This window comes from Saimiri boliviensis, chromosome 19 (assembly GCF_048565385.1).
Source record: "Saimiri boliviensis isolate mSaiBol1 chromosome 19, mSaiBol1.pri, whole genome shotgun sequence".
Taxonomy (NCBI): domain Eukaryota; kingdom Metazoa; phylum Chordata; class Mammalia; order Primates; family Cebidae; genus Saimiri; species Saimiri boliviensis.
The window spans coordinates 38,363,788-38,388,386 of record NC_133467.1 but is presented as its reverse complement, the minus strand read 5'-3'; the positions used below and the strand labels follow the sequence as shown (position 1 = coordinate 38,388,386).

General features: G+C 45.2%; 1 protein-coding gene across 6 annotated transcripts; it reads right to left on the bottom strand.

The window, feature by feature from the left end:
* Window positions 1–1,930: 1,930 nt before the first annotated feature.
* Window positions 1,931–24,425, bottom strand: TDRKH (tudor and KH domain containing). 6 transcript variants are annotated; one of them, XM_039459808.2, is made up of 14 exons: window positions 24,277–24,423; window positions 14,179–14,327; window positions 12,422–12,528; window positions 11,248–11,437; window positions 10,099–10,238; window positions 9,674–9,995; window positions 5,816–5,976; window positions 5,210–5,382; window positions 4,924–4,988; window positions 4,495–4,646; window positions 3,841–3,939; window positions 3,481–3,577; window positions 2,870–2,960; window positions 2,601–2,688 (listed from the first exon to the last, which is right to left on the bottom strand). In XM_039459808.2, exons 2-13 carry the CDS (start codon window positions 14,300–14,302, stop codon window positions 2,908–2,910), a joined length of 1,683 nt encoding a protein of 560 aa, XP_039315742.1. In that variant the 5' UTR covers window positions 14,303–14,327; window positions 24,277–24,423; the 3' UTR covers window positions 2,601–2,688; window positions 2,870–2,907. The 6 variants fall into 6 exon arrangements, with proteins under 6 accessions (XP_074245648.1, XP_074245645.1, XP_074245646.1 ...); XM_074389547.1 differs by having other exon boundaries at window positions 1,931–2,960; window positions 24,277–24,424; XM_074389544.1 differs by lacking the exon at window positions 2,870–2,960 and having other exon boundaries at window positions 1,931–2,688; window positions 24,277–24,424.
* Window positions 24,426–24,599: the final 174 nt, after the last annotated feature.

Here is a 24,599-nt window from a genome sequence, read left to right as displayed (position 1 = left end):
ATCCTTTTTTTTTTTTTTTTTTTTGAGACGGAGTTTTGCTCTTGTTACCCAGGCTGGAGTGCAATGGCGCAATCTCGGCTCACCGCAACCTCCGCCTCCTGGGTTCAGGCAATTCTCCTGCCTCAGCCTCCTGAGTAGCTGGGATTACAGGCACGCACCATCATGCCCAGCTAATGTTTTGTATTTTTAGTAGAGACGGGGTTTCACCCTGTTGACCAGGATGGTCTCGATCTCTCGACCTCGTGATCCACCCGCCTCGGCCTCCCAAAGTGCTGGGATTACAGGCTTGAGCCACCGCGCCCGGCATGGGACCTCTATCCTTAAGAGTAAAGGTTCCGCCGGGCGCGGTGGCTCAAGCCTGTAATCCCAGCACTTTGGGAGGCCGAGGCGGGTGGATCACGAGGTCGAGAGATCGAGACCATCCTGGTCAACAGGGTGAAACCCCGTCTCTACCAAAAATACAAAAAATTAGCTGGGCATGGTGGCGCGTGCCTGTAATCCCAGCTACTCAGGAGGCTGAGGCAGGAGAATTGCCTGAACCCAGGAGGCGGAGGTTGCGGTGAGCCGAGATCGCGCCATTGCACTCCAGCCTGGGTAACAAGAGTGAACTCCATCTCAAAAAAAAAAAAAAAAAAAAAAAAATTCCTCCAAGACATGAACTACTCACCAGAGCTGTTCCTTCACTAGAGCCTTTATGCTAATCGGTACTGAGATTTTTCTATTTTCTTTTTTTGGAAACAGCATCTTGCTTTATCACACAGGCTGGAGTACAGTGGCGCAATCTCAGCTCTCTCACTGCAACCTCTGCTTCCCCAGGCTCAAGCGATCCTTCCACATCAACCTCTCAAGTAGCTGGGACCACAGGCACACATCACCACCCCTGGCTCATTTTTTTGTATTTTTGTTAGAAATGGAGTTTCACCATGGTGCCAGGAAGGCCTGCCTCAGCCTTCCAAAGTGTTAGGATTACAGGCATGAGCTACCAGTGCCTGGCTAATACTGAGATTTTTCTGAGAAAATAAATTTTGAGAATTGTGCTTGTGAGAAAATTTCCATGTAGTATACAGGTAGATCTCACTAATCTCCAAATTAAAAAAAAAAACAAAACCCTCATGTACTAAGTTTTCTAGTTTATCTTGCTTTATCCTTAAAAAAGTTCATTTCACTTGCCATTTTTCTACCATCCACATTAGTATACATTTATATTTACTTGCAAGTACCTCAAGTACTTCAGGGCTCTCACTGGAGCCTCACAGTACTTTTAGATATGGAAAGATGCTGTAAGGAAATGTGTTAAAATTTTGTACAAAGTTTACAGTAGAGATCTCTTCCTTAAAGTTTCCTCCAAGACTACATGCGCTACTCACCAGAGCTGCTCCTAGAATCCTGGTTTCTAGAATCTTAATCTGGGCCTTTTCTTTTGAATAGTATAGGTAGGGTCTTATTCACACAGCCTAAACCTAAATTGGTTCTGGTTCTTAGTGAATAGGTGTTTTTTTTTTTTTTTGAGACAAAGCCTTGCTCTGTTGCCCAGGCTGGACGTGCAGTGGTGCGATCTGGGCTCACTGCAACCTCTGCTTCCCAGGCTCAAGTGATTCTCGTGCCTCAGCCTCCCAAGTAGCTGGGATTACAGGTGCTGGTCACTATGCCTGGCTAACTTTTATATTTTTAGTAGAGATGGGGTTTCACCATGTTGGCCTCAAGTGATCCGCCTGCCTCAGCCTCCCAAAGTGCTGGGATTACAGGTGTGAGCTACCGTTTCCGGCCAGCAAATGGTTATTTCTGAAGTGACTTTAGGGAAAGAACATAAATGTCTATATGGGAGGGAAGGACACTTGTTTCATAGACGGGCCCCTTTCTGTGAGGCAGTTGGCAGTTTTCATCAGATTTAGGCTCACAGCTTGCTTCCACCTTGTGATTCAATCAGAACTTGGTTTTAGAAAATTTTCTTAAGAACTTTATTCAGCAAAAAAAAAAAAAATCCTCCAAATGATTTAAACAGAACTGTATATTCTTCCTCTCTCTCCATGGGTGTATATGTGTGTATACATATAGATATTACACTAGCAATTTAGAAAATTTCCTGAGCCTCTGTCTCCTTTCTATTTGTATCTTAACTAAAGGTTACAGAGAAATAGCTGGAGCAGTTTCAAAAACCTGTCTCCAATAACATATTAGCAATTGAGGCTGGGAGGCAGTATTCTCTTCCCACTTCCTGAGGCTTTTAAATATAATTATGCTAATTTTTGCCTTTGCCTCCTAATTCAACTAGTCTTTGAGTTCACCACTCAAAAACTTTCCTTAACCAGAGTCACCTGAAAAGGTGAGTCAGAAGTCTGCAGAATCATCACTTCCAATGACCAAAGCCTGACTGTTTCCCAGCCTTGAAAAGGACAGCCTAGCAGTGACGCGCATTATGACTGGGTAGACGGGACTGGGCCTGATGCTCAACAGCCTGGAAGTAACACAGCAGTATTCAAACCCTGGAGGGTTGGAGAGAGAACAAGGAGGTGGAATGGGGGAGACACACTTGTCTCCCTCTGCACCACACCTTTTTTGGTAGTCCGATGGGAGGAGAACACGAATTTGGTCCACAGCAAGCCAGACCGTATGTGTGATAAAGGAAGGACTGCATGGATCCTTTATCATACACTCCTCTCCTCCAGGCACCAGTTCTACTGCCAAATCCTGCCAAAGACAAATACAAAAAAAGCTTGAAAGTGATCAATCTAAGAGCAAGTGAAGCTGCAGGAAAGCAGCTGCAGAGAAGTATGTTAAGACAGGGCAGGGAAGAGGGAATCAAAGCAAGTGCTCCAGTGTCACCCTCATAACTTTCCTGTTGCTACAGACAGATAATAGCTGCACTCACAGAGCAAAGCAGATGGTTGAGCAAGCTGAAGCCCAGACTTAGAGTAAGTAGTCCTCTTCAAGGTTATCATCACCAGACATGGAAGCAGCTTCTATTGAAGAGAAGTAAGAAGGAGAAAGTTAGACACTGCCCTATTCTAGCAGGCACTGCCAGCAAGGCTCAAAAGAAAAATGGAGCCGGGCGTGGTGGCTCAAGCCTGTAATCCCAGCAATTTGGGAGGCTGAGGCGGGTGGATCACAAGGTCAAGAGATCGAGACCATCCTGGTCAACATGGTGAAACCCCGTCTCTACTAAAAATACAAAAAATTAGCTGGGCATGGTGGCGCGTGCCTGTAATCCCAGCTACTCAGGAGGCTGAGGCAGGAGAATTGCCTGAACCCAGGAGGCGGAGGCTGTGGTGAGCCGAGATCGTGCCATTGCACTCCAGCCTGGGTAACAAGAGCGAAACTCCGTCTCAAAAAAAAAAAAAAAAAAAAAAAAGAAAAATGGACCACTAGGTGCTCAATGACATGACTAGGAACTAAGCCTTCAATTAACCTACCTAGTTTGGAAAGACTGAATGAGAAAAGTTAACTTCCAAAGACGCTCTAGGGAGGAAATGCTGCTTGTACCTGATAAGCTGAGGCAGGAAAGGGTATGCGTTCTCTCTCCAGAGCTCTTTTTGGTCTCAGTGAGCAAGGTGCTGAGAGAGGCATCTGTTTCTGTGGCCTGAGTGGAGGAAAAGAGGAAAAAAAGGAGGAACATGTTGGCTTTTAGGACAAAAGAGGCCACCCTTTCATTCCTCTCATAGGACCTGGTTAAGGCAGTTGCATTTGGCTACCAAGATGGACAAAATGCTCCTTGGGTCAAGTACTGTAGGAGCTCAGAGTCCTTAAGAAAACTAATACAGTGTCAGGACTAGAAGCCCTTAGTGTCTATGTGCTAGATTTGCCTGGAAGAAGCACCGTGTAAACTACAATGAAATGGCTCACCATGTCCTTCATGTCTAAGGCAGCTCTGTTTTCTTCCATGTCTTCAGGAAGCTCAACTGCATATCCTCTGCGTACTAATTCTAGCCCAATATCAAGTTTCTGAGAAGAAAAATGAAAAGGGAATGATGTTCTCTCAATAAGCAACAGCAAATCTGAGAAAACAAGGCAGAAGGACTGACACTTTAAAGACATTCCTTGGCCGGGCGCGGTGGCTCAAGCCTGTAATCCCAGCACTTTGGGAGGCCGAGGCGGGTGGATCATGAGGTCAAGAGATCGAGACCATCCTGGTCAACATGGTGAAACCCCGTCTCTACTAAAAAAAAAAATACAAAAAATCAGCTGGGCATGGTGGTGCGTGCCTGTAATCCCAGCTACTCAGGAGGCTGAGACAGGAGAATTGCCTGAACCCAGGAGGCGGAGGTTGTGGTGAGCCGAGATCGCGCCATTGCACTCCAGCCTGGGTAACAAGAGCGAAACTCCGTCTCAAAAAAAAAAAAAAAAAAAAAAAAAAAGACATTCCTTTGGTGAGACGGTAAGAAGGATCTTACAAAGTAAGAGTAATAATCAAATAAAGGTTTCTGGGAAAGAAAAAGTAAATTAGGCTATAAATACACTGAAGATTGATAACAGGCAGTGTGTGAATGCCAGTCTTACCTTCCCATTGCTAGTATCATATAAGTAGATCTTTGGCCAAGTTGAGATCCCAGTTTGGACATAGCTAGAGATCTTGGCTACTAGAGGCTTCCAGTCAGCACAATGAGTGAGTCTATCAAACTCATCCAAAGCTTCCTCTTCCCATTGGTCACCTGGCAAAAGATTGTAGGGTGTATTGCTGATAGGGGTGGGGATTATACCCTGGAAGGAAGTTGGAACTACCTTTTTCTACTCGGGAAGGCACCTGTGTCTTCTCTGGTGGGGTTGGGTCTGCCAGTCAAGTTTCTGGCTGCTGCTAGTGCTGGTGAGGAAAAGGCACCCAAGTCCCCAGAATTCAAAAAGCCTGGGAACATGAGAATTCCTCCCCATGAACTGTACGAACATTATTCTATTTGGAGGTAAGCTCAATAGGTGGCATGATCAATTTACCTGAGGGGGCGATCCGTGCCAGACTACATTCTATTGCTTGAAATGGAAGGCTTAGGAAGTCACTCCTGAAGTAAAAGAAACTAAAATTAGAATCCTGGGGCCAGAAAGTTCTTATTTTGCTGCTTTCAGACTGAACCAACTAACATGGGATGATAACCATCTGCTCTTTATCAACAGGTTCCCTTCCAAATCCCCCTGACAAATGCCAACAGCTCACCACCCTATGGCCAGAACTGAGTCAATAGTTGGGATGCAGCTAACTTCACACCCTGGCCTCAGCACTGACCTGAGAGCCCTGAGGTCCTTCAGTGGGCAATCTCCATTATCTCCAAAATCAACAAAGTAGAGGTCCAAGTTTCCATTCTCCAAGGTGCCAAGGACCCGGGCTCGATACCAGGAACCATTTGTAGGTAAAGGTGCTGCTACAATGTCTCCTACATACACAGTCAAGTCTTCGGGCTGTACATGGGGACGAGGAGTCAGGAGGGCACAGAGTTACAAAGTGGTAGTGCTCATAAATAGAATCGTACAAGAGTCCGGGTGCAGTGGCTCAAGCCTGTAATCCCAGCACTTTGGGAGGCCGAGGCGGGTGGATCACGAGGTCAAGAGATTGAGACCGTCTTGGTCAACATGGTGAAACCCCGTCTCTACTAAAAATACAAAAATTAGCTGGGCATAGTGGCGCGTGCCTGTAATCCCAGCTACTCAGGAGGCTGAGGCAGGAGAATTGCCTGAACCCCCCAGGAGGCGGAGGTTGCGGTGAGCCGAGATGGCGCCATTGCACTCCAGCCTGGGTAACAAGAGCGAAACTCCGTCTCAAAAAAAAAAAAAAAAAAAAAAAGATATGCCTTCCTTTTCATTAAACCCCAGCCCTGTCCCCATGGCAACTCACCACACTATTCTCATAGTGCTGGGTCATCTCACTGACAAGCTTGTCCAACTGCAGGCTGCGGGAGCCAACGATCTGAATCCAGAAGTGGTTGGGGTGTTCAGAAGCAGAGACGTAGACTTCTAGGTACTCATCAGCATGGAAACTGAAGTCAGGACTGGGGACTGAACACAGAGATAAGGATGGTGGCCATATCAGACCACCACTCTGGTTGGAATAAAGAGACTACATCAGGGGAGTAAGAGGTACAAATATAGCCATTTTTGTATTTTTTTACAAAACAGCTGTTACCATTTTAAATGGCTGGAGGGACAACTGGGTTGAATCAAACAAGAATATCCTAAAGAAAGGTACTGCTGGCCGGGCGCGGTGGCTCAAGTCTGTAATCCCAGCACTTTGGGAGGCTGAGGCAGGTGGATCACGAGGTCAATCGAGACCATCCTGGTCAACAAGGTGAAGCCCCGTCTCTACTAAAAATACAAAATAATTAGCTGGGTATGGTGGTGCGTGCCTGTAATCCCAGCTACTCGGGAGGCTGAGGCAGGAGAATTGCCTGAACGCAGGAGGCGGAGGTTGTGGTGAGCTGAGATAGCGCCATTGCACTCCAGCCTGGGTAACAAGAGCGAAACTCCGTCTCAAAAAAAAAAAAAAAAAAGGTACTGCTGGGCATGGTAGCTCATACCTGTAATCCCAATACTTTGGGAGGCTGAGGCAGGCGGATCATGAGGTCAGGAGTTTGAGACCAGCCTGGCCAACACAGTTAAACCCTGTCTCTACTAAAAATACAAAAATTAGCTGGGCCTGGTGGCAGGCGCCTGTAATCCCAGCTACTTGAGAGGCTAAGGCAGGAGAATCACTTGAACCCAGGAGGTAGAGGTTGTATTGAGCCGAGATCACACCATTGCACTCCAGCCTGGGAGACAGAGCGAGATTCTCTCCAGAAAAAAAAAAAAGATACTAAGCTATGCTTTGTACCTTTCCATGAAACTGAGTAATAACAGTTTACATTCTTTGTCATGTGCAATGTATTCAAATCACCAACCATAAAGAAATAACAATTTACATTCTTTGTCATGTTCTATGTATTCAAGTCACCAATTATAAAGAAGGTAAATCCTCCATATGCTAGCTGCAGAAAAAAGGTACATGGACAGCAACCTTCACATGGACAGTGGCGGATATGGGCCTGTTCCAGATCCTATTCTACCACTGACTCCTTGTGTGACCCTGGACAAGTCTGTGAGCTTCTCGGGGACCCAGGTCCTCTCTGCCCAAGCCAGCACCTAGGTATAGAAGAGGAAGCTCACAGCCTTTTCTTTTTGAATAGTGATGATTTTTAAAAAGAGTAATGAAACAGGTAATAAAAAATCTGGCTGAGAATTTTACTTGATGTCAAAGTAAGTCTAGGCTGTGTGTGGTGGCTCATGCCTATAATCCCAGTACTTTCGGAGGACAAGGTGGGCGGATCATTTGAGGCCAGGCGTTTGAGACCACCCTGTCCAACATGGTGAAATCCTATCTCTACTAAAAAATAAAAAAATTAGTCGGGTGTGGTGGTGTGCACCTGTGGTCTCATCTACTAGGGAGGCTGAGGAATGAGAATCACTTAAACCTGGGAGGCAGAGGTTGCAGTGAGCAGAGATCGTGCCACTGCACTCCAGCCTGGGTGACAGAGCAAGACTCTGTCTCAAAAAAAAAGTATGTCTAGAGAAACAGTATCATGTAAATCCAATTATTTGATGTATTACTCATTTGTTTCCTGTGTCAGCATATTTTGTTCATTTTCATCATCAACTGTTTTATATTTAGAAAAATATTGGCCAGGCGTGGTGGCTCAAGCCTGTAATCCCAGCACTGTGGGAGGCTGAGGCAGGTGGATCACGAGGTCAAGAGACCGAGACCATCCTGGTCAACATGGTGAAACCCCGTCTCTACTAAAAATACAAAACATTAGCTGGGCATGGTGGCGCGTGCCTGTAATCCCAGCTACTCAGGAGGCTGAGGCAGGAGAATTGCCTGAACCCAGGAGGTGGAGGTTGCGGTGAGCTGAGATCGCGCCATTGCACTCCAGCCTGGGTAACAAGAGTGAAACTCCGTCTCAAAAAAAAAAAAAAAAAAAAATATATATATATATATATATAATGTGTAGTATTAATCCAAGTAAAATATTACCAGAAAGGAATATCTGTGATGATAGACATAAGCGTATTCATGAAAATAGAAAAGATTTTTTATTGCTTCCTATTTTGGGCGATCTAAGCCAGTATTTCTTTAAAAAAAAAAAAAAAAAAAAAACCACTTTTTTTTTGAGACAGGGTCTCACTGTCACCCAGGCTGGGGTGCCGCGGCGCGATCCCAGCTTGCTGTAGCCTCGATTTCCTGGACTCATATGATTCTCCCACTTTAGCCTCTCAAGTAGTTGGGACCACAGGTCGCACTACCACGCCCTAAGCCAGTATTTCTTTTCTTTTTTTATTTTATTTATTTATTTTACTTTTTTTGAGACGGAGTTTCACTCTTGTTACCCAGGCTGGAGTGCAATGGCGCGATCTCAGCTCACCGCAACCTCCGCCTCCTGGGTTCAGGCAATTCTCCTGCCTCAGCCTCCTGAGTAGCTGGGATTACAGGCACGTGCCACCATGCCCAGCTAATTTTGTATTTTTAGTAGAGACGGGGTTTCACCATGTTGACCAGGATGGTCTCGATCTCTTGACCTCGTGATCCACCTGCCTCAGCCTCCCAAAGTGCTGGGATTACAGGCGTGAGCCACTGCGCCCAGCCTTTTTTTTTTTTTTTTTTAAATAAAGAAAACCTGTGTTTAAGTTGTTACAAAAACAAAACATTTGAAGTACTTTGAGGACATTATCCCAGACTCGCTTGTTCTGCTACAGAAACTAACCTAAAAGGTTGGAAATTAAAGGATATAACCTAAGAGGTTATAAGAGAGCAGGCTGGTAAAACATGGCAAAAGGAGCTCTTTCCCACCAGTCCATTTTTTTTTTTTTTTTTTTTTTTTTGAGACGGAGTTTCGCTCGTTACCCAGGCTGGAGTGCAATGGCGCGATCTCGGCTCACCGCAACCTCCGCCTCCTGGGTTCAAGCAATTCTCCTGCCTCAGCCTCCTGACTAGCTGGGATTACAGGCGCGCGCCACCATGCCCAGCTACTTTTTTGTGTTTTTAGTAGAGACGGGGTTTCACCATGTTGAGCAGGATGGTCTCGATCTCTCGACCTCGTGATCCACCCGCCTCGGCCTCCCAAAGTGCCCCACCAGTCTATTTATACCTCCAAGCTCCTGTGTGTTTTCACCACATAGGTCTGCTAGTTTACAGAAAATGCCTACAGTGAAGGCAGGAATTATAGGTCTACTCAGAGGGTACCCAGACACAGAAAGTTTTAGGGTAAATAATAAACTACAAATACCCTCTTGGTTAATTCCTCTTTGTTAATAGAATTCATCTTTGTTAATATCTATCTTCTGCTGGTGACAACTTGTCTCAGTGTAGTCTGTCTCAAAAAAGAAGTGGTTCAGGTTGGGTTTTGGAAAAGGAAGAAGACTTCCATCAACTTTGGTCCAGAGTGGAAGAGGCACCAAGTTTTCTCCTACAGTTAGGAGCAGAATCTTAAACCTGCATAAATCATTTTCAGTGATCAATATCTGTAACCTCAAACTGTCCAGCAACTGTTGGTGTAGACTCTACCACTATCCTACCTTCATAATATCTTACTGAATCTGCTATCCTGACCCCAGCCATATTATACTGGCTGCTCACAGACTGAGAAAGCATTCCTTGTAATCTCTCCAATGTCTAAGCGAGTATTTCTATCTTCTATGATTAATGGGCTCCCTCTTTGTTACATACTTTCAAACATGGACATCTCTGGGATGGCCTGGGCTCCAGACTTCTGAACACTGTCATCACTATGTTTCTCCCAGGAACCTTCCTTTGGCATTCCCACAGCCATGTCGCCTCCTCCTTTGGGTGAAGGAGTCACCAGGGGTGCAGCCGGCTCCATGCTAGAACTGCTGTTTTTCCATAAAGCTGGCTCTCCAGCTCCACCTGGCTTTCTCACTTCTTCTCTTTTCACACTGATTGGCTGTTTCCGTGGGACTCTAGTTTCTGCAGAATGAGCAATTCTCTTCCGAAGTTCTTCATCTTCTGAAACTTTCTCCAGTATCAAATGCTGTAGAAAATAAGAGAAAGGAGAAAGGATGATATTCTGACCTAGGATAGAGTAAAAGGATCTTCTCATGCTTAGGTATAGTTCAAGTCTATCAGCTACTTGCCTTGGCTGCTGCCACTTCCTTCTGTGTTCCTGAGATTTTTATAAGTCTTGATAGTAGTAATGTCCCTTCTGATTCTTTGTCACAGGTAATTTTGGCTCCAGAGGCCTTACAGATAGAACGAATCGTCTCGCCGCCTCTCCCTACATTGAACAATACATAAAAACCTGCCCGTCCCTCCTGGCCAACCTTAGTGACTGGAGAAATCACTGTTTTGTATATGCTAGGAGAAGAGAATGAGTTCTCATTTCTAAAGTGAATAAAATATAAGATATTGTATGGGAAGCAGGAGCTACTGAAATCATTACTGTGAAAAGGAGAATACCATATTATTTGCTTTCTTTGAGACGGAGTTTCACTCTTGTTACCCAGGCTGGAGTGCAATGGCGCGATCTCGGCTCACCGCAACCTCCGCCTCCTGGGTTCAAGCAATTCTCCTGCCTCAGCCTCCTGAGTAGCTGGGATTACAGGCACACGCCACCATGCCCAGCTAATGTTTTGTATTTTTAGTAGAGACGGGGTTTCACCATGTTGACCAGGATGGTCTCGATCTCTCGACCTCATGATCCACCCGCCTCGGCCTCCCAAAGTGCTGGGATTACAGGCTTGAGCCACCGCGCCCGGCTTATTTGCTTTCTTCATTTTATTTAAACTCTATACTCTGGCTAGTTTAACTTCACGTCATTTTCATTTTGACCGCTCAGCATGGCCATACCAAGTCACAAGAAGATATTCTACATGGTGTCAGAACACTGGATCCAGGGCAGGACATTTCTCTGCCTCTAACAGCAGCACTAAGGGATGCTCTAGGTGAAAACATAAAGGGTACTCTCTAGAGCACTATCTTCAAAGACCTGAAATAACATGAGCATCCCAAGCTTCCCTTTAAAAATCAATTAACAGGTAAATTTAATACATCTATTAGAACCCTTAAGGAATCAATTTATAAGGTTCAAATCATACAACTTCTTGAGGAAACAGGGTTTTACCACTAGTTGTGCCAAACAGTAAACCTCTGGTCTTAATGTCCCTGTCTTTTTTTCTCCTTACATGGTGAAGGGGAACTAGGCCAGAAGAAACCTTTGGGAAGGTGTGGAAGAGAGGCAAAGGTAAAGAATAAAGGAAACAGTAGAGGAAGCCATCCAGTGGTACCTATGATTCTGCCCACAGATCTCTGGGGAACTGAGAGCTGCTCAGACACTGGGGTATTCTCTGTCAGGATCTGATGGATTGCTGCTTTGGCCTTGCACACCTGAACAGGAAAACCACTGATAAGCAGCACTCGCTCATCGCCTACATCCTCTGTGTCCACATCAATCCGAGCACCTGTCTGTTTCCGCAGCTGCAGAGAAAAGGACATTTGGCAGTACATTCTAGAAGAGCTCCCATTTGAGCCCAGCTACAGATACTCTAAACCAAATCCTGGAGGTAGTGTTAGCCAAAGGAATTGGCTAAACCAGTCCTCAGTTACTTTATGTAAGGAGAGTAGTAACAAATGTAACCCCAAATAGCAGTGAATTCGAACCCATTTATCTTTGTGTATAGAATCCTTTCTGCCTGCTAATTTATTTGGACAGCAGAATTAAATATTTGGTTTTCTTGACATTTCAGCTGAACAATGGAAGATGGCAAGAAGAACCAGGTAGTCATTCAATATTTACTGTCAATTAATGAGAGCTCATTAATTCCATAGAAGAGGGTAATTCAAGCTATACCATGGTGATAATCACCCAGTCAAAAACCCTTATTTCAAGCTAAGTCATCCTTTCTCTAGGGAGTACCCTTCTCTAGAAGGGAAGTAGCTAACAAGTTTAGTTAGCTAAAAAGTTCTTCTATTTGTTCTTTTAAAAATATACATAGTGGCTGGGTGCAGTGGCTCACACCTGTAATCCCAGCACTCTGGGAGGCTGAGCCGGGCAGATCACCTGAGGTCAGGAGTTTGAGAGCAGACTGGCCAACATGATGAAACACCATCTCTACTCAAAATACAAAAAAATTGCTGGGCGTGGTGGCAAGCACCTGTAATCCCTGCTACTTGGGAGGCTGAGGCAGGGGAATCGCTTGAACCCAGGAGACGGAGGTTGCAGTGAGCTGAGATTGCGCCATTGCGCTCCAGCCTGGGCAACAAGAGTGAAACTCCATCTCAGAAAAAAAAAAAAAAAAAAAAAATACACACACATACGCACACACACACAGAGCGTGAGAGAGAGATTGAGCGAGCAAGCAAGCATGGGAGTATTTTGTGATATGGGGTCAGAGGAAGAAAACAAGAAATCAATGAACAGAATCAATCCTTGGGGAAGTGAACTCCTGCTCACACACTTACCTGTTTAATATTGGCTCCTTGCCGGCCAATTATGAGTTTCACAGCGTCCTGGGGAACCCGCATCTCTATTTCAATGTCATCTTCCCCAACAAACGTCAGCCGCTCTTCTGCACAGATCATCATTCATCAGATCAGACTTAGATAACACCCAAAGCTATTATAACTACCAGTCCTCCCCAGAATCTGGCTGTCGAGGAGACACCGATCCAAGAGATAAACTGAGGATTCTCAACCACAATAACAAGGAAAAGTGGCATCTGAGCAGGAATTAGGTGAGAGATGGGCATTTTTTCTGGGACACAGTTTCAGGTGCCAAAATAGAAAAAGCAGACTCTGCAATAAAGGGGTGGTGGGGTTTGGGCAAACTACTTCTCCCAAGACATGACTACTGGAGAAGAATGAAGGGCGAAAGTTGCCTGAGGTGTCCATTAGGCTCAGAACTTCTCCTGACTGATATGTACATAAGTCATTTCTCTAGGTCCTATCCTCTAGATCCAGCCTTTGAGGAAAGTGCCTTCTCCTAACAACTAATTAGAGAAAAGGAATATATATGAAAAAAGAGTAGAAAGTTAAAAAATAACCCATTGCTGTGTGGTTGTTGCTGAAGAAAACAGATCAATGGAGTCATAAAATGAATTCATTTCATAGACTAGCTTACTTTGCTATGTAAGAATATAGCAAAGACTACGCCAGACATAGTGGTTCATGCCTGTAATCTCAGTATTTTAGGAGGCAGAGGCAGGCAGATCACTTGAACCACAGCAGCCACCCTGGTGGTGAAACCCCATCTCTAGTAAAAATATAAAAATTAACCAGGAGTGGTGGCACATTACTGTAATCCCAGCTACTTGGGAGGCTGAGGCAGGAGAATGGCTTGAACATGGGAGGTGGAGGTTGCAGTGAGCCAAGATAATTCCACTACACTCCAGCGTGGGCAACAGAGTCAGACTCTGTCTCAAAGGAAAAAAGACGACTAAATAATTTTGGTCAAAGATCCTCTCAGAAAGCCAATTGCAATACCTCAGGCAGGCATGGAGGCACATGCCTGTAATCCCAGCACTTTGGGAGGCTGAGGCAGGCAGGTTGCTTGAGCTCAGGAGTTCAAGACCAGCCTGGGCAACATAGCAAAACCTCATCTTTAGAAAAAAATACAAATATTAGCCGGGCACGGTGGCTCAAGCCTGTAATCCCAGCACTTTGGGAGGCCGAGGCGGGTGGATCACGAGGTCGAGAGATCGAGACCATCCTGGTCAACGTGGTGAAACCCCGTCTCTACTAAAAATACAAAAAACTAGCTGGGCGTGGTGGCGCGTGCCTGTAATCCCAGCTACTTAGGAAGCTGAGGCAGGAGAATTGCCTGAGCCCAGGAGGCGGAGGTTGCGGTGAGCCGAGATCGCGCCATTGCACTCCAGCCTGGGTAACAAGAGCGAAACTCCGTCTCAAAAAAAAAAAAAAAAAAAAAAAAAAAAAATACAAATATTAGCCAGGCATGGTGGCACATGCCTGTGGTTCCAGCTACTTGGAGGCTGAGGTGAGAGGACTGCTTGAGCCCAGGAGGTTGACGCTGCAGTAAGCCATGATCGTGCCACTGTATTCCAGGCTGGGTGACAGAGTGAGACCCTGTCTCAAAAAACCCCTCACAAAAAAAACCCAAAACAAAACCCACACAGTATCTGGCAAGGAAAGAGTTTTTTCAATTTAACAAGGCAGGAACATGTCTGAACATTTTCACATGCAAAGTCATAGGGCTCACTTACCTCTGCTTTCCCTATACCTGCGGTATAGGATATAGGCAATTGTTGCACTGGCTGGGATCCCAAGGCCCAGGGCTATTTTCTGAATGGTGGACAGGCTTGTCCAAGAAGTCCGTTCAGTGGACATTTTCTGCTGCACTCTGACTTACATTCTGAAACAAGCAAAGCAGGGAAAAGAATGAGCTTTCAGCCAATACTTGTATGAATAGCAGAGAGGCAGGGGAGCACATTATTATTGAAAAGAATACTGCCTACCTTCCAATTTCAAGAGCTTTTTCAAAATTTATTTCATATAAAAAAGGGCTCAGGCTATTTTTTTAAAGTTAGCTAAGGTACACATACACATAGGATTAAATAGAAGCATACTTTGCTTTCCACACTCAAGGAGAACTGATCAGTTTTAAAAGACAAAAAAATTGGCCAGGCGTAATGGCTCATGCCTATAATCCCAAAACTTTGGGAGGCCGAGGCAGGTGGATCACGAGGTCAGGAGTTTGAAACCAGCCTGACCAACATGATGAAACCCCATCTCTACTAAAAATACAAAAATTAGCTGGGCATGGTGGCACATGCCTATAATCCCAGCTACCGAGAAGGCTGAGGCAGAAGAATCAAAAAAGACAAAAAAATTAAATTAATCAAGTTTTAAAAATACATACACTTAGATTTCATATTAAATTATTTAGAATTACTTATCTAGGTACTTTTTTTTTTTTTTTTTTGAGTTGGAGTCTCACTGCTGGAGTGCAGCGGTGATATCTCGGCTCACCGCAACCTCCACCTCCCGGGTTCAAGTGATCGTCCTGCCTCAGCCTCCCTAGTAGCTGGGATTACAGGCGCACACCACCAAGCCTGGCTAATTTTTATATTTTTAGTAGAGAGGAGGTTTCACCATGTTGGCCAGGCTGGTCTCAATCTTCTGACCTCAGGCTATCTGCCCGCCTATGTTTCCCAAAGTGTAGAGATTATAGGCGTGAGCCACCAAGCCCTCATCGCCCTACTTATCTTTTTTAAATTTTCCTAGAGTGCTCAGCAGGAAACCAGCCTACTTATCTAAGTCCTTAAGTACTTTTATGCCTCTAGGCCTTTCCAGAAGCTGTTGCCTCTGCAAGGAATGTCATTCCAGGCTTAGCAAAGGCCTTACTAATTATCTTTGTTGGAAGTACCGTCTCTTTTTTTTTTTTTTTTTGAGATGGAGTTTCCTTCTTGTTACCCAGGCTGGAGTGCCTCCCAAAGTGCTGGGATTACAGGCTTGAGCCACCGCGTTTACTGTCTCTACTTTCTGTTTCCATTTACTCCTTAACCAACAGTGAAATGGAGTTCTACCCTGCTGCATCACCAAAGCTATAACTTGCTAGATAATCAACCCAGAGGGCATGCATGGAACCTTATCTCACCTAATCTCTCTGGGGTAGCTGGAAGGTGGCCACTATGTCCACAAAACTTTCTCCTTGGTTTCTGTGCCCTCTTTCTCTTGGTTTCCTCTCTTGTTTCCCTGCAGGTTCCTTACAAGTTTGGGCTTCTCTTCCTGTGCCATCAATTGTTAATGTCACTCTGCTTTCTTTAGACAATTTCATCCACATATACTGCGTTCAATTTCTACCTATATATTAATGACACCAACGATGCTACATCTGGCCTGATTCAGAAGCTTTATTTTATTTATTTATTTTTTGAGATGGAGTTTCGCTCTTGTTTCCCCGGCTGGAGTGCAATGGCGCCATCTCGGCTCACCACAACCTCCGCCTCCTGGGTTCAGGCAATTCTCCTGCCTCAGCCTCCTGAGTAGCTGGGATTACAGGCACGCGCCACCATGCCCAGCTAATTTTTTGTATTTTTAGTAGAGACGGGGTTTCACCATGTTGACCAAGATGGTCTCGATCTCTTGACCTTGTGATCCACCCGCCTCGGCCTCCCAAAGTGCTGAGATTTACAGGTGTGAGCCACCGCGCCTGGTCCCTCAGAAGCTTTAATCTTATTTAGACTACTGCAATAGCTTTCTTTTTTTTTTTTTTTTTTTGAGACGGAGTTTTGCTGTTGTTACCCAGGCTGGAGTGCAATGGCACGATCTCGGCTCACTGCAACCTCCGCCTCCCGGGTTCAGGCAATTCTCCTGCCTCAGCCTCCTGAGTAGCTGGGATTACAGGCACGTGCCACCATGCCCAGCTAATTTTTTGTATTTTTAGTAGAGATGGGGTTTCACCATGTTGACCAGGATGGTCTCGATCTCTTGACCTTGTGATCCACCCGCCTCAGCCTCCCAAAGTGCTGGGATTACAGGCTTGAGCCACCGCGCCCGGCTGCAATGGCTTTCTTACAGGCTTTCTTGCTATGAGTTTCTCTCTGACACTATATCTTCATTTTGCTGCCAACCATATTTTAACATGCTCCTCATTATATTTCCTTATTCCACATAGTTTCTGAGCCTCCCTCTCCATCAAACCTCTCATGTCACCTCCTCCAACCTCTCTCAACTGAGGTTCTTGCTTTCTATTTCATTGAGAAAGTACAGCATTCAGAGAAAATATCCACAAGCTTCTACCCATTTGCCACCTACCTCCAGCTATGCTTGCTGTTCTCTCCTGTGACCACAGATGAACTGTCTCTGCTCCTAGCACTGAAGTATTTCATAAAAGCACTGCTCCATAAGTTCTCCTTGCTTCTCCTGCATTATTAACATTTTCTTTCCTCTCTACTGGATATTCCCGTCAGGAGACAAACATTCTCCGTTCTTAAAGAAAACTCTTCCTGGATTTCACTTCAACTACTTCCCTTTTCTTCCTTTTAAAGTAAAACTCAAGTTTCAATATATCTGTCCTCAAGTTATCTTAAGTCCATTCTAACTGCTCTCATCAGGGTCACCAACGATTTTATATTGCTCAATCCAAAGACTGATACCAGATGTCCCCATAGTTTTGGCACAGCTGGTGATTCCCTCTTCTATGAAACATTGCTCCATAGCACCCCCTCCCAATTTTCCTCTTTCCTTTCTGGCTGCTTCAGCAGTCCCCCAGTTGCTGGTTTCTTTTCATTTTTCCAACCCCTAAACACTGGAGTGCCTCAGGGATCTGTCCTTTGCCCTCTTCTCTGTTCTACCTCATTTCTTTGGTCTCATTCACAGCCTGGCTTTAACTTCTATCTATATACTGATAACTTCCAAATTAATAGATTTAGGACCTTTCTCAACTGCCTACATGAATCTCCATTTGATGTCTAATAAACGTCTCAAACTTAATGCTGAATTCCTGATTCACCCCCTTCCCATAATCTTTGGCATCTCAGCAAATGGCAACTCCATTTGTTGTTGTTGTTTGACACAGGGTCTCTCTCTGTTGCCAGGCTGGAGAGCAGTGGCACATGACTTACTGCTGGGCTCAAGCAATCCTCCCACCTCTTAGCCTCCCCAGTAGCTGAGACTATAGGTGCATGCCACCATGCCTGGCTAATTTCTGTACTTTTTGTAGAGACAGGGTTTTGCCATGTTGTCCAGGCTGTTCTCAAACTCCTACACTCAAGTGATCCACCAATCTCAGCCTTCCAAAGTGCTGGGATTACAAGTGTGAGCCACTGTGCCCCACCTCGACTGCATTCTTTTACTTCCTTAGTCATCTTCTCACTCAAACTGCACACTTAGCCTGTCAACAAGTCTTATTTGCTCTACCTCCAAATTATCCAGAATCTGATCACTTTTTCTCTTTGCAGTTCTGTGACCCTGCGCTAAAACACGTAGATTATTGCATTATTACATTCCTGCATTTGCCACTGTCCATTCAGTTTATTGTCAACCCAAGAGCTGGAGAAAGCATTATGTGCTAGATGCTACTGCGGCACTAAAGACACAAAAATGAAAAGATAAATATGTTGAGTAGATACTACTATGCCAGGCACATTACATAATTTTTTAAATAGTCATATAACCCTATAAGGCAGGAAGTAACACCATAGAAGAGTACACGTTTGAAGAGGTTAACTCATCTCTAACCCAGAGTCTGGGTTATTACTTGCTTGTGAAAAACCTTTTAAAGTGATTTTAGAAATCCTTCCCCATCCTCCCTTTTACCTAAACTCTCAGGTTAACAGTACATGTATCTTTATTATTTACTTTTATCAACATTCAGTTCAAAATTAATACTGGTAGAAAGCACTGTCGGTGGTTTAAAAAAACACGCTAAAGACTAAAAACCTAAGATACGTGATAAAAAACTGAAAACTAAGTATCAGTATTTCCAGATATTACAATCAGGCAGAACAAAACAAGCTGGTTTTAAATGAGATTTGCTTAAAAATGAATAAATGTAACTTATGCCATAATTTGCCTTCAGGTACAAAAATTCAACCCAAATAATTACAGTAAACAAAAATGCTTTCACCTTGTTGGGGGAAAACTGGCCATATCCTGCTAAGGCTAAAAACATACTCTTTAACACAAAACCTACTTAGGCTTTCAGGAAAAGCACAGTCAATCAGGAAGAATGAAGAGAGAAAGGAGAACACCTAACACTGAAATCTCACTGAGGAGCAGACAGTCTGGTAAGGGAGACTGGAGGTGGATTTCTTACTATAGTCGTCCTCTTATCCTCAAGGGATTGTTATAAGAACCCCAGTGGATGCCTTGGAGTACTGAACCCTATCTATAGGTTTTTTTTCAATCTGATAACCAAGATGGCTACTAAGTGACTAAGGTGGGTAGCACATATAGCACAGACATGCTGGACAAAGGCAGGATTCTCGTCTGGGCCAGGATGGAGCACAATTTAAAACTTAAGAATTGTTTATTTGGGCCGGGCGCGGTGGCTCAGCCTGTAATCCCAGCACTTTGGGAGGCTGAGGCGGCTGGATCATGAGGTCGAGAGATCGAGACCATCCTGGTCAATATGGTGAAACCCTGTCTCTACTAAAAAGACAAAAAATTAGCTGGGCATGGTAGCGCGTGCCTGTAATCCCAGCTACTCCGGAGGCTGAGGCAGGAGAACTGCCTGAACCCAGGAGGCGGAGGTTGCGGTGAGCTGAGATCGCGCCATTGCACTCCAGCCTGGGTAACAAGAGCGAAACTCCGTCTCAAAAAAAAAAAAAAAAAAAAAAAAAAAAGAATTGTTTATTTATCGAACTTTCCATTTATTTCCTTTTGGACCAGGATTGACTATGGGTAAGTGAAAACAAAATCATGGAGAAGGGGACACTACTATACGGTCATACAGATGACCGTAATTTGCATCTGGCCTCACAGTTTTACTGATCAATAGAACTGAATAAAGTTCTTCAGAGAATTACAAGTTTGCCAAATCTATTTTTTCTCTTTCCTGGTTTTAAACAAATTTAATCCACCTTCTTGGCCAGACTCACTGCCTGAGCAAAAAATAAAACCTCCTTTTATTACCCGGGGTGGGGAATGGGTACCTCTTTTCAAGTGTGTTGTCTATTTTGGGTCATTAGTTACTCAGTAAATTCAGCATATCATTTTTGGAGACTATCAATCTGAGGGAATACTGTTCTCTCCCAACCTTTTTAGAATGTAGAACAGAAAGGGTTGAGTTTAATGTAGGCTGTTTTCATGTATGAGGTTCTTTGCCCAACTCATTGGATAAACATTAGCTTCTCTTTTTTTAAATAGGCTGCAAAGGAAACCTTTCACCACTCTGAAAGTTTGGATGGTATTATGTAACCACGTTTGTATATACCAAAGAAAAGGAAACAAGTTGTTTCATAAAGGAGATTTTTGGCTTATAATTCTTGAATACATAACTTGCAAACTGCTATTTTCCTACATTAAGGGACGATTTATTCTTGGTATCTAGAAAGGATTTGACTTTTGTCCCTGGTTACTTTAGATATTTTCTTATATGATCAGTAAAGAACGAAGCTTGTCTCCATTATTAATGTGTCTTGGTTAAATAGTATGAGCTCTTTCTTACATGCTGAGCTTCTTGGGGACAGGAGGAGGAATAAGAATTTCTACTTGAAGGCCGGGCGCGGTGGCTCAAGCCTGTAATCCCAGCACTTTGGGAGGCTGAGGCGGGTGGATCATGAGGTCGAGAGATCGAGACCATCCTGGTTAACATGGTGAAACCCCGTCTCTATTAAAAATACAAAAAATTAGCTGGGCGTGGTGGCACGTGCCTGTAATCCCAGCTACTTGGGAGGCTGAGGCAGGAGAATTGCCTGAACCCAGGAGGCGGAGGTTGCGGTGAGCCGAGATCGCGCCATTGCACTCCAGCCTGGGTAACAAGAGCGAAACTCTGTCTCAAAAAAAAAAAAAAAAAAAAAAAAAAAGAATTTCTACTTGAAAACATATTATATTAGGAAAGATAAACACCAAAACAGGCCGGGCACGGTGGCTCATGCTGATTAATCCCAGCACTTTGAGAGGCTGAGGAGGGAGGACTGCTTGAGACCAAGTGTTCGAGACTAGCCTGGGCAACACAGTAAAACTCTGTTTCTACAACAACCACAACAAAAAATTTTAGCTGGGCTTGGTGGTGCACGCCTGTAGTCCCAGCTACTCAGGAGGCTGAGGTGGGAGGGTGGCTTGAGCCCAGGAGGTGGCTGCTGCAGTAAATTGATGGCACCACTGCACTCTACCCTCAGTGACTGAGACTTTGCTCAAGGGGTAAAAAACGAAAAAGTATAGGGGAAGATATATGTAGGTTATATACAAATACTATGCCATCTTATACAAGGGACACGAGCATCTATGGATTTGGGTTCTGCGGGGTTCCTGGAATCAATCCCCTGCAGATGACGAAGGGAGGAATGACCGTATAAATTCCTGGTCAATGCGACAGCTGAAAGAAGCTAGAACTTTAAGGTTTATTTCTTAGATGGTGCATAGTTGAAAACCATCTCATTAAAATACTACTCATTTTCCTTCTGCGAACCAGTACTACATGAATAAACTGCAGTAAATGGACATTTGTTCAAACCAATAAATATCGAGTTCTGATGTGTGCTTGGCCCTGGGGACACAACAGTCAAGACAGACTTGGCAGCTGCCTTCAAGGAGTTTCCTGTCTGGCAAGGAAGATCTTGACAGGCAGGAGTCTGCAGGTCTTAAAGGCTTTGGAGAAACTGAAATCTATCCCTGTGAACAAGAATAAACTTGATCTGTATTTTCATGCTGTCTACTTTTAAAAACACCTTTCTGGCCTTAATTAATGCTAAAGGAACATAGAAATCACAAGATTTTATAACTAGAAGGGACTACAGAACTTATTTGATTCTATTAATAATGTTACAATTTGGGAAACTGTGGCTCAGGGATAGAAATGGATTTATCTAAGGTCATACAGCTAATTAGTCATTTCTATACAACACAGTGTGCAAGGGAAATAAGTGTTTTGCTGGCCAGTCATGATCACACCTCTTTACAGAGGCCCAAAGGACTAGCAGCATTTTTGTTTTCCAGTTTTTCTTTTTTTTTTTTTTGAGACAGAGTGTCGCTCTTGTTACCCAGGCTGGAGTGCAATGGCACGATCTCGGCTCACCGCAACCTCCGCCTCCGGGTTCAAGCAATTCTCCTGCCTCAGCCTCCTGAGTAGCTGGGATTACAGGCACGCGCCACCATGCCCAGCTAATTTTTTGTATTTTTAGTAGAGATGGGGTTTCACCACGTTGACCAGGATGGTCTCGATCTCTTGACCTCGTGATCCACCCGCCTCGGCCTCCCAAAGTGCTGGGATTACAGGCTTGAGCCACCGCGCCTGGCTTTTTTTTTTTTTTTTGAGACAGAGTTTCCCTCTTGTTGCCCAGGCTGGAGCTCAGCGGTTCAATCTTGGCTCACTGCAACCTCTGCCTCCCAGATTCAAGTGATTCTCCTGCTTCAGCCTCCCGAATAGCCGGGATTACAGACACCTGCCACCACACCCAACTAATGTTTTGTATTTTTAGTAGAGACAGGGTTTCACCATGTTGGTCAGGCTGGTCTTGAACTCCTGACCTCTTGCTGCCTCCCAAAGTGCTGGGATTAAAGGCGTAAGTCTTGTTTTCCAGTTCTGACACTATCAGGATCAAGTGCAGAGGGGCCTCTGCAGCCAAGGCCCCTCAATCTCGAACCCCTACACTGGGGGTTGAGTTACATTGCTATGGGTTTTCCAGTATCCCCAATATCCCTTCATAACACATGCCATGCTTATCATTCTTGATTAACATCTGTGGCTGTGGTGAAGAGAATGGAATGAAGGCAGCAATGGTGGCTGCAGGAGACCAATCAGGGACTAGTCCAGGTGTCAATGATGGAGAAGGACAGAAGTTGATGAACTGGCCGGGCGCGGTGGCTCAAGCCTGTAATCCCAGCACTTTGGGAGGCCGAGGCGGGTGGATCACGAGGTCGAAAGATCGAGACCATCCTGGTCAACATGGTGAAACCCCGTCTCCACTAAAAATACAAAAAACTAGCTGGGCGTGGTGGTGCATGCCTGTAATCCCAGCTACTTAGGAGGCTGAGGCAGGAGAATTGCCTGAGCCCAGGAGGCGGAGGTTGCGGTGAGCCGAGATCGCGCCATTGCACTCCAGCCTGGGTAACAAGAGCGAAACTCCGTCTCAAAAAAAAAAAAAAAAAAAAAAAAAAAAAAAAAAAAAAAATTAGCTGGGCATGGTGGCACGTGCCTATAATCCCAGCTACTCAGGAGGCTGAGGCAGGAGAATTGCCTGAACCCAGGAGGCGGAGGTTGCGGTGAGCTGAGATCGTGCCATTGCACTCCAGCCTGGGTAACAAGAGTGAAACTCTGTCTCAAAAAAAAAAAAAAGAAGTTGATGAACTGGAGAGTTTGTTGTTGTTTATTTGGAGACAGCCTTGGTCTGTCACCCAGGTCGGAATGCAGTGAATGATCACAGCTCACTGCAGCCTTGAACTCCCCCAATCATCCCACATAGCCGAGATAGGGACAGCTTTTTCTGGCCGACCTTTATTTGAAGCAAAAGCTAAATTTCACTAACTCCTCTTCAGATATTACAAATGAATTTGTGCTATCAGCTCTGATGTCTCTAAAAATTAAGCATCTACTTGATCAGTCAATATAGTTTTGTTCACAATTTTCATATCCTTTTAGTTACAAGCTTCTCTTAAAGAAAGAGAAATGAAAATAATGGAAATGGGGTAACTGCGTAGTACTGACTACCAGCTTGTGTTTTATTACTTAAAATTGAATGGAAAGGAAGAAGAAACTAGAACCTAAGACCACAGTTTCTAGGAGAAGCTACGAAAAGAAGGACACGCAGATCATTGCTGAGTGAGAAATGTGGTTAGATAATGGTTTTCTGTAAAAGCGAACTTGGAAATTTCCCGACATTTGTATTGAACAATTGCCAACGACTTTTTACACGCATCATTAAGGCTTACTTTATCATTTTAAATGACAGGAGTCAAACAGGATGAGATCAGGAGTCAAATCACATTGTGAGCTCCATGAAGGCACAGATCACTCATCTAACAACCAGAACCTAACCTACAACACGGTGACACGCCTGAATCGAATCAGCTCAATTTTCTCATCCCTGGTGCGTTTCTTTTAAATTCAGGAGAGAGAGAGAGAGACAAAAGGCATCAACCCCTTTCTCTCAAAACAAGGAAAGGGTCTAAAAGTCTTTGAAATGGGGGTCTCCAGCCAACCCCTACGATGATAACTGCATTAAGGAATGAGGGATACCGGCGAGAAAAAAAATAAAACAAACCCAAAGCATTATTCTGACGACTATAAACAGCCATCCTATTAGCGATAACTAAAGAGAAAGCTGGGGAAAGTTAAAGGCAAAGTGATAAATGGATGGCAGCTCTCAGTCTCATAAAGGCCACCTGGAAGAGTCTTAACTGACTCGGGACAAACGCAAACGCTCCCGCCCTGGGGCCGCTGTGGCCTAAGCGTGGGACCGGAGCGTGTTCCTCAGATATAGTCAGAAGCTCCCAGTGGGTAAAGCTGCCCCCGAGCGGCGTCTCGCAGCCCAGGGCTCTGACTCCCACCCCTGCGCCTACACCCTCCCCTCTCCCCGGGGGCACGCCAGACCCCTCCCTTCCCTCGACCCCTCATTTCCGTCTCCCAGTGGCCCGGGCTGCCCATGACACAGTCTTTCCCACTCCCCAAACCTTCGCTTCTCCATCCCCGCCTTTACCGCTCCTCCAGTCAGCCGTCGAGCGTGCCGCCTCGCACCTCACGCCAGCTGCAGCCCCGCCGCCACCGCCACCACCACCACCACCACCGCCGCCGCCGCCGCCGCCGCCGCCGCCACCGCCGCCTCCGCCGCCTCCGCCGCCTCCGCCGCCTCCGCCGCCTCCGCCGCCCACTCACACAGCTACCAGGCGCCCGGTCGGCGGCTTTTCAGCCGCCACTTCCCCGCCCCCTCAGCCCGCCAGCACCAATCAACACCCTGCTCGCAGTCTGACCAATCGCCTTCTCTCGCCACAACCAATCCTTCCGCGGGCTCCCCCTGAGCGA

What these genes read in the sequence shown, in the direction of transcription:
- TDRKH (XM_074389544.1), bottom strand. Translation starts at nt 14,302, where the DNA reads ATGTCCACTGAACGGACTTCTTGGACAAGCCTGTCCACCATTCAGAAA. An exon ending in AGCACTATGAGAATAGTGTG is followed by an intron (nt 5,383 to 5,815) that starts GTGAGTTGCCAT and finishes CCCCATGTACAG; the next exon opens with CCCGAAGACTTGACTGTGTA. An exon ending in TTCCTGCCTCAGCTTATCAG is followed by an intron (nt 2,689 to 3,480) that starts GTACAAGCAGCA and finishes TGTCTTTGGCAG; the next exon opens with GATTTGGCAGTAGAACTGGT.